The sequence below is a fragment of the Sinocyclocheilus rhinocerous genome, unplaced genomic scaffold, assembly GCF_001515625.1.
Source record: "Sinocyclocheilus rhinocerous isolate Xijiao unplaced genomic scaffold, SAMN03320098_v1.1 scaffold400, whole genome shotgun sequence".
In the NCBI taxonomy this organism is placed as follows: domain Eukaryota; kingdom Metazoa; phylum Chordata; class Actinopteri; order Cypriniformes; family Cyprinidae; genus Sinocyclocheilus; species Sinocyclocheilus rhinocerous.
Window position 1 is genome coordinate 2,115 of NW_015666595.1, and position 11,539 is coordinate 13,653.

The 11,539-nt window shown below is 35.9% G+C and overlaps 2 protein-coding genes across 2 annotated transcripts; both read right to left on the reverse strand.

Moving 5' to 3' along the window:
• Window positions 1-485: 485 nt before the first annotated feature.
• Window positions 486-1,781, reverse strand: LOC107732955 (sialic acid-binding Ig-like lectin 13; the record flags this gene model as incomplete). The annotated part of the gene is made up of 4 exons (XM_016544427.1): window positions 1,709-1,781; window positions 1,219-1,587; window positions 833-1,132; window positions 486-752 (listed from the first exon to the last, which is right to left on the reverse strand). Coding segments are annotated over exons 1-4 (1,000 nt in total), but the record flags the coding sequence as incomplete, so codon positions are not given.
• LOC107732956 (sialic acid-binding Ig-like lectin 13) lies at window positions 1,782-8,452 on the reverse strand. Its single transcript, XM_016544428.1, has 9 exons — window positions 8,391-8,452; window positions 7,907-8,275; window positions 7,521-7,820; window positions 5,960-6,256; window positions 5,392-5,488; window positions 5,271-5,289; window positions 5,105-5,189; window positions 1,939-1,998; window positions 1,782-1,786 (listed from the first exon to the last, which is right to left on the reverse strand). Exons 1-9 carry the CDS (start codon window positions 8,440-8,442, stop codon window positions 1,782-1,784), a joined length of 1,284 nt encoding a protein of 427 aa, XP_016399914.1. The 5' UTR covers window positions 8,443-8,452.
• Between the last annotated feature and the right edge of the window lie 3,087 nt (window positions 8,453-11,539).

Genomic DNA, 11,539 nt, shown 5'->3' on the forward strand with positions numbered 1-11,539 from the left:
TGTATATATATATATATATATATATTATATACATAAAATTTGTCACAATCAAATGTGTGAATAATGTTGAACCGAGCGATTGTGCTGATGCAGCAGTCATTTCAGTAATGTGTTTTGCAAATGCACACAGAGACTGCTTTCCTGTCTAGAGTCCAGATGTACTGGTCTGAAGATCTGAAGCTACAATGTCTGGAACTCAACAGCCAATGATTGAAGCACTAATGAGAATGAATTATGAGATTGTGAACTTAAAGCTCTAAATGTGTCCCAGCATTCAAATTAAACTGAAATAAACAGTAATGTAGTAAGGTTAACGGAATAATTTAGAGGCTTTTTAATCATTTTTTGGGCTCAAATGTAATCAAGATAAGTAGCTATTATCAGCGTCATAACACAATAACAGTGTCATAACTGTTCATTTTATAATTTACTTTAAGGTGCTAATGAATGTGACAAGGTAAAATTGGCTGTTATGTAATACTCACACTGAATGTCCAGCATCACTGAAGAGTTTTGGGTGCCATGTTGGTTCTGAGCTGTACAGTGGTAGCAGCCTCTGTGTTTTTGGTCGATCCTATCGAAGGTAAGAGTGTCTCCGGACTGCAGCTGCTCCATCTGTCCTTCACTCTCTCTGGACCAGGTGTAGTTCAGCACTGCTGGATTTGCATCACTGCTGCAGATCAGAGTCACTGAACTGCCCTCCAACACAGAGCTGGAGGGAAGCACAGACACTGATGTGTTTTTAGGCGAATCTGAACGGGAAAAAATCAGGGCTTCACAATAAAAATCACAATAATATGAAAACTAAAAAGCATCACAAAGCATCACTTACACTGAACATGTAATGTGATGCTGTCCTGTGCTGTTTTGTTCTCGTCCTGTAGCTGGTAGGTTATAGTGCAGGTGAAAGTGACTCTGTGCTGACGGTGAGTAGCAGTGAAGTTCAGATCAGAGATGAGCTCCTCTAGTCTGCTGCTCTCACTGAGGGGGATTCTGGGAGTGGAGCTCCATGTGAGAGTTGGTGGAGGAGAGGAGCAGAGAGTCTCAGCAGAGCAGCGCAGACTCACAGAGCTCCCCTCCAACACCTCCTTCTGCTCCACATACAGCTGCACTGTGGGTTTGGGGGGAGAGTCTGAAAAAGTAAAATGACAATGACGGCAACTTTTAAAACATTCATTTAACACATTTGTTTATAAATAAAATGCTCAAATCACTCACCAATCACATTTATAGTGGAGGCATTTACAGTGTAGATGTATTTCAAATCACTACTTTCAATCCTGAAGTAATATTTACCAGTGTGCTTTGAACTAACATTATAGAAGACAGTGGTGCAGTTCTTCTCAAGTAGGTTTCCAGTTATTTTCCCATTAGAGTGATTAGGTTTGGGATCTGTGGAGTGAAACACTAGATGATCATTAATCTTATCTCCATCTTTGAGCCACAGTCCTGTAGCAGCACTCTTAGGAACGAGGTTTTTGTCATGTTTTTCCTCAGTCTCAAATGTGCACTTTATGATCACACAGGATCCACTGAGAGCTTGAATGTTCTGTGGCAGACTGATGTTGAAATCTCTACAACAAACACCTACAACACACACATAATGCAAACATGTAAGAAATAATTTTTAAATTATTATAAATATCAAGAAAAGCGGTCTGGAAATGTTGTTCTTAAATTTAGTTTATGAATGGAAATATGCTCAAACCTTTCAACAGAAAACCAAGAAGAATTATTTTCTCTGCTGTACAGATGTCCATCCCTTCATTCATTGAGGAGCATCAACCTACAGGTGAAAAGCAACTTTGAGCCCAAAAAAAGGAAGAAAGAAAAGGAACCTGTAACACCTGCTAAACTGGGCCACCCCCTTCCTCTCTCACTTTTTATGATTAAGAGACATTTCTTTGAGTTTGAGAGCACTGACTACATAATACTCACCTTTGCTTTCAAGGAAGAAGATGCAAAAGTTTTTGCACAAATATGTGCCAAAGATGATACCTCAGGAAGGAGGAAGTAACATTTCATATTTTACATCAACATTAATGGTTGATTGAAAACATTGCCTTTTTGTTTATTTTCCTCCCATAAATTAAAATACTTTTTGAAAATAATACTTAGCATGTAGTACATGTGTGAACAAATTAAAAAAAAATTTATCTGTGAATTCTTATTTTAGACCATTGATAATTGTTCCATTACCCATACATTTGAATAATTATATTCACTTTAATATTTCAGTAGGCTATATTTAATCCATTTGTTTAACCACTTAAGACATTAAAATATTCTCTGCATGACTTTGAATTTGGAATTGGATATTTAAATATGTGGTAATTTTGCTTTATCCCTTTAAAATTAAGCAGAATTAGAAATGAATGATTAATTATTTTTTTAATAATGTAATTGCAATAATGATGATCATTAACTGGATAAAGCATAATATATCCTTTATCAAAAAAAATATGTTAGATATGTTACATATGACAGCATCTGTTAATGTTCAATAAGTCTACTAATTTTGGTTTAATGTAATGGAAGTAAAACAGCAAAAAGGTTCTGACCTTCCTGGGGCAGAAAGTGTGGGAATCTCCTGTTTAGATCCCAAGTTTCCAGCTGTAACACCTGCTGCTGATTAGAGACGGACTGAAGCTCTGCTGCAGAAACCGAATCTGAAGCATAATCTACTGACTGGCATCAGATCTATTATAACTTCCCTTTTTCATCACTTCACACCAGTACTTCCTGGATCAGCATGAACATGCCTTCTTTGCACAGACAAAGCCTTTAACTGAATTTCTGGAAAGTCTTTTGCTACAAAAACTATACAACTTACATAATCTTCTATGTTCCATCTAATTTCAGTCTATTGCTCACACAAAGCTATAGTATGGCTTCAGAAAACTTGAGATGTAGTGCACAGGTTTTATAGATGTATGAGCAGGGAGAGGGGAAAAAAGTCAGGTGATGATATATTAAATAATATTAGCAATGTATGAAAAAACCTAAATCGCTTAAAATTCGACTACAATGTTACATGAGCAGCGGCCTACAAGCACTAGAACAGTTCATTAGTACTATAAAAGTTGTGAGTAACGCTTTCATTTTTATTTTAATGAAAATATTCAACCAGAGAGAAAGAGATCAGAATAAGAAGAAACATGCCAGATGTAAAAGTAATGAACATGTACATCACCTAAGAAAAAAAATCATCAAACACCACAAGATTGGGCCAAAAGGAAGCCATTTACAAAAGATTTTTGGAAATTCCCCTTACTTTCAGACTGATTATCTCTAAAAGGAGAAAAGTCTTCTATGGAAGCATTCTTCTGTAAAAACGTGATTTTTTTATAGAGCAAATCGCTCCCATAAAGGAAATACCCCAATAAAAAACAAGGCTCAAATCTCAAATGTTCTGCATGTACATTATATTTACCATCATTACATTTGGACTCAAGTTTAAAGTCTAAAGAACAAGAATTTTCAAAATGTGTATAAATGTACCCTGTAATATGTTCTAGAGATCCGGTTTTGAACCTGTGTGTCCAAGGCAACCAGGCACACAAAATACCTTTTGCAAAGAGGTAGTGACGTATTTATTCTTGATGAAAAAAAAATCTATCAGACAATTTGCCACCACACTGAAAAACATATTCACACTGAGCAAAGACATTATTTTGAACAGGATAGTCGTTTTCTTAACTTTCTCATTTGGAATCTACACGCGTTCTGAAAATTGATCATTGCTTTGCTACCCTGCCTCTTCTCTATGATTCAAATAATCTTCCAGAGCCTGTGTAGCAACTTAGGACAATGCTTATAAACCTGTGGAATGTCCCACTCTGGCCTGGTGCTAAATTCGACCTAGCCTTCCTTACCATGTCCTGGACTTCCACAGTGGCTCTGTGAAGTCAAACTGGCTTTGGTAATCACAGCTTCACACTGCCTTAGATCCTGCTTTCTCATGGGATCACTGTAGGTGCTGTGGAGGAAATTCACGAATGCTATTATTCTGAAGGTAATCACAGCCATTGCCGTTGCTTTTATACGACAGTTCAAGAAACTTCAGCATTTAATAAGTGGTTATAAATTATATTTCAAACACAATATTGCCAGTTATAGTACTTGGTCTATTTCTGCTCCTCCACCAGTTTTGGCATTCCGGAATGAATCTGTGTTTTTGAATGAATTGGTTGAGTGCATGATTTAACAACTCTGGCATATCAATATAACCCTGCAGAAAGAGTCACTGATAATTAACCCATTTAATTCCAGATTTTTTCCAGACATGAAAACATCCAGATGATGTGTCATTAGTAACCATTTGAAATAATAAATAATATTTTTTTTATTAAATTTTTTGGAAGTGTGAAAAATTTTGTTTTATGGTCGGTGGGATAATGTGTATACTGAATTAACATTTTTCTGCAGTCATCAGAATTTTTATATATCTCAGCCCAGCGATTTTAAACTCTGTTTCATCACGTTCTAGAGTTACTATTATGCATAAAACCCCTTATACAACACTGATAGGAATACTGAGATAAAAGACAAAAAATACAACCTCTTTTAACATTTTTACTTTATTTACACAACAGGTCATTTCAATTCTCTCATCCTTTTTTTATACATTCGCTGAAATTCTATGCAATCAACACTTTCAAGCTTCAATAAGTATGGAAAGACATTGTACAGACAGAAGATGGGTAAACTTGGAGACAAACATATATTAAATAACAATAAGTATTCCTACATCAAAAAGTCAACATTAAGAAACAATATGAATCTCAAATGTAAGGCCTACTTGAAAACATATAGTCAGAAATAGTACATAAAATGACAAAAATGATAACAGACAAATAACTAGTCAATGTGCACATTGTCAAAGTTTTGTAATGCATCAGGCTTGAAAACAGAAAGAATCCATGTGCAGTTAGTTATTTTCTATTAGATTATGAATACAAATGAAAACTCTTATTAACAGGCCAAATCTCATGTCAAGTCACTCATGTGAAAATATATGCATTATAAAAATCCTGGAAATACAGCTGACAAAGGAAGACAAAGGAGGAGATCAGATGTGTGTTTGTTGTTTACTGTGTGTCACCTCTCTTAATGTTCAAAGTCTCATATTCAGAGGGTGGAGCAGAGAGCTGAAGAGACGCATATGTGCCTGCTGCTTCATTCTGAGCCTGAAAACAGAAACACTCTTCAACACCATCATCATCATCATGCTGCCTTACTATATCTACTATTTACCTAAGGAGACCCACCTTCAGCTTGCTGGACAATCTGGAAAATAGAAAATGAATTACTAAAAAGAGTTCAAGCTCAGCTCATCTGTACATTTATCTCTGGATAGAGAAATGTGTTGTTACTGTTTGAATGACTCGCTGTCTAATTTTGTAAAGTGCAAGTCCAACAGTCAGAGCGAAGAGAACCAGAATCAGGGTTAATATGATCAAGAGTGAAACTGTAGCCTGCTGACAATCTAAAAACACACAATATGCACATGAAACAGAAAAATATAGGATACAGTAGAAAGAGAGAAAATCGAGAGTCCCAATACTGTCCAAGTAGTATTTACATGGAGCACAGTACTAGTAAAATGGGAGCTGAAGGTTTTTTCTTGCCGTTTCATAAGTATGAAATTACAGGTGTTGTACAATCTGACAGCTTTACAATTCAGAAAGTCTTTAGAAAAAAAGAGACTGGCATATGAGTGGCATGATTCGAAGCAATAAGGCACGAGCGGCTATATTGTGAAAACTGCTTTATTTGTGTCTATTTTCACAATACAGCAGTCTTAAGTGCTTTATAAAACATTTTCTACATAACAAAAAATATTAAGGATTTTACATAAAACATTATTTTACCAAGCAAATTCTTTGACGGCATCATTTCACTAGAATATTTTGTTCTTGACATGACACAATGTTGTGATGTACCTGTAATGATTTACCTGCATACTGCAAACCAGAGAGAGGCAGTTGAAACTGTTGACTTGCATTGCCATGAGTGTTGTTGCTGACACACTGCAGAATGGATGTGTGTGTGAGAGACTGATGAAGAGTGATGGAGCTCCTCAAGCCTGTGCTGCTCAATCGCTCTTCACTGATGAACGTGTTTGAAGAGTTAGTGACAGGACGTCCAGACAGATACCACTCCAGTTCAGGAGAGGGATTCCCATCAGCCTCACAGAAACACACAGTTACATCAGTTCTGGTACAGCTGGAGGATGGAGAGATTTTAGGGGCATCTGAAAGTATTAAAATGAGAAAAACAAAATAACTACAATGATTCCGCTCCTGTCAGTGATAAATGTTGCAGTTCAGCGCTGCTGGATTTGCATCACTGCTGCAGGCCAGAGTCACTGATCTGCCCTCCAACACAGAGCTGGAGGGAATCGCTGAAGCTTTCAGGTTTTTAGGGGCATCTGAGAAGCAAAGTTAAAAGATTGACATAGGAAGGACTGACTGGCTTACTAGGGAAGTTGGGGTACGTCATATTTCTGTCAGTTACATATAAAGTGGGCCGATTATTTGGACATAAGCTTCATTTCAAAATATATGAATGCATGTGCATTAGGTAACAAAATATCAAAACAAGTGGCATTTACTTGAACTACGCCTTTATTAAAACTTATGATTTTAAAACTTGTTTTATCGCTGGCTCTGTCCTCCACACACTAGTTAGAAAAATGTGACAGTAACTGTAGCAAAAAACACATTTTGTCACAAACTAATGTGTGAATAATGTTGAACCGAGCGATTGTGCTGATGCAGCAGTCATTTCAGTAATGTGTTTTGCAAATGCACACAGAGACTGCTTTCCTGTCTAGAGTCCAGATGTACTGGTCTGAAGATCTGAAGCTACAATGTCTGGAACTCAACAACCAATGATTGAAGCACTAATGAGAATGAATTATGAGATTGTGAACTTAAAGCTCTAAATGTGTCCCAGCATTCAAATGAAACTGAAATAAACAGTAATGTAGTAAGGTTAACGGAATAATTTAGAGGCTTTTTAATTATTTTTTGGGCTCAAATTTAATCAAGAAAAGTAGCTATTATTGCATCATAACACAATAACAGTGTCATAACTGGTCATTTTATAACTGACTTTAAGGTGCTAATGAATGTGACAAGGTAAAATTGGCTGTTATGTAATACTTACACTGAATGTCCAGCATCACTGAAGAGTTTTGGGTGCCATGTTGGTTCTGAGCTGTACAGTGGTAGCAGCCTCTGTGTTTTTGGTCGATCCTATCGAAGGTAAGAGTGTCTCCGGTCTGCAGCTGCTCCATCTGTCCTTCACTCCTTCTGGACCAGGTGTAGTTCAGCACTGCTGGATTTGCATAACTGCTGCAGGTCAGAGTCACTGAACTGCCCTCCAACACAGAGCTGGAGGGAAGCACAGACACTGATGTGTTTTTAGGCGAATCTGAACGGGAAAAAATCAGGGCTTCACAATAAAAATCACAATAATATGAAAACTAAAAAGCATCACAAAGCATCACTTACACTGAACATGTAATGTGATGCTGTCCTGTGCTGTTTTGTTCTCGTCCTGTAGCTGGTAGGTTATAGTGCAGGTGAAAGTGACTCTGTGCTGACGGTGAGTAGCAGTGAAGTTCAGATCAGAGATGAGCTCCTCTAGTCTGCTGCTCTCACTGAGGGGGATTCTGGGAGTGGAGCTCCATGTGAGAGTTGGTGGAGGAGAGGAGCAGAGAGTCTCAGCAGAGCAGCGCAGACTCACAGAGCTCCCCTCCAACACCTCCTTCTGCTCCACATACAGCTGCACTGTGGGTTTGGGGGGAGAGTCTGAAAAAGTAAAATGACAATGACGGCAACTTTTAAAACATTAATTTAACACATTTGTTTATAAATAAAATGCTCGATTCACTCACCAATCACATTTATAGTGGAGGTATTTACAGTGTAGATGTATTTCAAATCACCACTTTCAATCCTGAAGTAATATCTACCAGTGTGCTTTGAACTAACATTATAGAAGACAGTGGTGCAGTTCTTCTCATGTAGTTTTCCAGTTATTTTCCCATTAAAGTGATTAGGTTTGGGATCTGTGGAGTGAAACACTAGATGGTCCTTCATCTTATCTCCATCTTTGAGCCACAGTCCTGTAGCAGCTCTCTTAGGAACGAGGTTTTTGTCATGTTTTTCCTCAATCTCAAATCTGCACTTTATGATCACACAGGATCCACTGAGAGCTTGAATGTTCTGTGGCAGACTGATGCTGAAATCTCTACAACAAACACCTACAACACAATACAAACATGTAAGAAATAATTTTGAAATTATTATAAATATCAAGAAAAGAGGTCTGGAAATTTTGTTATTAAATTTTGTTTATGAATGGAAATATGCTCAAACCTTTCAACAGAAAACCAAGAATAATTATTTTCTCTGCTGTCCAGATGTCCATCCCTTCATTCACTGAGGAGCATCAACCTGCAGGTGAAAAGTAAATTGAGTCCAAAAAAAGGGAAAAAAAACCTGTAACACTGTGTAAACTGAGTCACCCCCTTCCTCTCTCACTTTTTATGATTAAGAGACATTTCTTTGAGTTTGAGAGCACTGGCAACATAAAACTCACCTTTGCTTTCAAGGAAAAAGATGCAAAAGTTTTTGCACAAATATGTGCCAAAGATGATACCTCAGGAAGGAGGAAGTAACATTTCATTTTTTACATCAACATTAATGGTTGACTGAAAACATTGCCTTACTTTTTGTTTATTTTCCTCCCATTAATTAAAACCCGTTCTTAAAATAATACTTAGCGTGTATAGTACATGTGCGAATGCATTACAGTTTTCTTTGTGAATTCTTATTTTAGAACCTTGAAACTTGGTCCATCACCCATAAATTTGAATAATTATATTCACTTTAATATTTCAGTATACTTAATCCTTTTGTTTAACCACTTAAAATATCTAAATATTCTCTGCATTACTTTTTTTTATTAGTTGTTTCATGAAATTGGTTGTTTCATGCAATCAAGATTAATAAACACTGCAATGAATTTGGAATTGGATATTTAAACAATATGTGGTAATTTTGCTTTATCCATTGAAAATTAAGAATAATTAGAAATTAATGATTAATAATAAATATTTTTTAATTATATATTTATAATAATTATTATCATTAATTGGATAAAGCATAATATATCCTTTATTTGTATAACATTTATTTATTGAGTTTTTACAAATTTTCACAAAAACACTACACAACTCCCCAGAACATTTCCCAGGCAGAATCAAAAATAAAAAATAAAAAACTGTAAACTGTAAACATATATTGATTTTTATTAATCAGTCCTCATAAACATTCTTACATTCCATAATGTCACACTTCTAAAGCTTCTTAAAATCTCAATTTTTAACAAAGTCCAAAAACAGCTCCCAGATATCCAAAAATTTAGAGGATTTCGTCCTTGTTACATATGTAAGCTTTTCAAGAGCCAAACAAGATATTTGAAGTTTTTCAGCCATAGTCCAAGGGAAGGGCAATTGGTATTTTTACAACATAGGGCAATAGAAATATATCCTTTATTTTAAAAAATGTGTTAAATATGTTAGATATGACAGCATCTGTTAATATTCAATAAGTCTACTAATTTTGGTTTAACCCTTAAATGCATACCTCAGGTCTTTAGCGACCCGGGACATCATTCTCTACCCTCCTTCATTTTTTTAAGTTAGACATCAACTTTCTGAGTATTCCTCAATATATTAATTATAAACAATATAACAAGAAAAAAATAGTAAAATATAAAAGAATGCCAGATTTCTGATTAATTTTTTGTAAAAATGTATAGGGTCGCTGGAGACCCCAGGTATGTAAATGTGTAAGTATTTTTTCCTGCGTAACTATATTTACATATCTGATGACTCAATATGTGCATCTTTTTTCCTCAAGGTGGCACTGTTTGATACACAGTGATGACGTGACGTTTCACTTATAATTACCGCAGGCATAAAACAAACGAATATCATCAGCAAAAATTGAAGTGGTTTGAATGGCTTTACTGCAGAGCAATTACTGTATGCAATGAAATATAAATGTCACTGCCATTTGATGCTGGATGTGATGAATAAGCTGCCAGTGATCAAAATATTGAATATGAAGTCATTAAAAATTATAGTTTTGAGAATATGGTTGAGATCGTGAATGTGAGGCAGATGTTGAATGTACTGTGGAAGTGTGCTCTGACGATGACAGCGATGGTAAAATAATCTGCTCAAATTTAACCCAAAAGGTAACGAAATATATTTTATTCTATTCTTCTGTAATTGTTCTTAAAATATCAAGAGAGTTTTTTGCTATTGCAGAAGTTAGAGATCCATCCGTGCTGGATATATAGGTCCAGGTCGCTAAAGACCCGAATAGCCTATGTAATATGGCGAAACATTCATGCATTTAAGGGTTAATCGCGCGATAATGAAATCGTTCTGCGATTATGAAAGCTGTTTGCGTTGCTTGTCAGTGAACTACAGCTCTGTGTAGTAAATGCTGCTCCATCTGAAAGCACGTGAAAATACCACATTTAATAACATGTTTTTACTCTAAACTAACTTCATAACGTCAGTCGAGTGTTTGAAGTAAATCCTTCTGTGAGATGATGTGGCTTCTTACACAGAATAAGGCACGCAACATATTTTCATAGTATTCTAAGCAGTGATAAAGGCTGTGTCGATTAGCATTGCATTATTTTATACTTTATTATAATAAAAATTATAATAAGACGAACTCAGATAAACCATATACTGTCGTAGCCGTGTGTTTATTACTCACGTTGAATCAATGAAAGCAGTTAAATCAGTTAATATCTTCATTTGCCAACCTTCTTAAGTTGTGTTCTGTTCACTGTTTTTGGTCCGGTATTGTTGATGTTACCCTGTGTGTTAGACCCTCTTCTTCGTGTGGATTACCATTAAAAGGATTTGTTGTTATAATCTTCGTCGTGCCTTCATATCCCTAACAGCAGTAGCGTGACAGAACACCAGACCAGTGTTGCCAATTTAGCTACTTTGTAGCTAGATTTAGCGACTTCCCCGCTCCTTTTGAGACTTTTTTCAAAAGTTTAGGGACAAATATAGCAACTTCTTGGACAAACCTTATCTAAGTTCTCATCTTGCCCACTGATCTACGTTCATCCTTATATAGATCAGTGAATTTGCCATTATGATGTCATCTAGTGACATTTAGCTACCAGTTTTAGCTACTTTCAATTGAAAGCAGTTGGCAACACTGACTGTGAGTCAAATCATGGCATCTTCGCTCGTCATATGCACAAAACATGTCCTGCTTCATCATAACCAGGCGATGAATTTATCCATTACTAAAAATAAAAACGGACTTTCCGTTTTTGTCAGTTTTTATCTTTAGTTACTTTAGTTATTAACTCACTGACTACGTTGGATATCAGTAATCTAATTATTTACCTTATTCTAAATAAGCCAATATTATGATTATGGTGTTTACATGAGTTGCTTTTAGAATATTCCTTTCATGTTCCC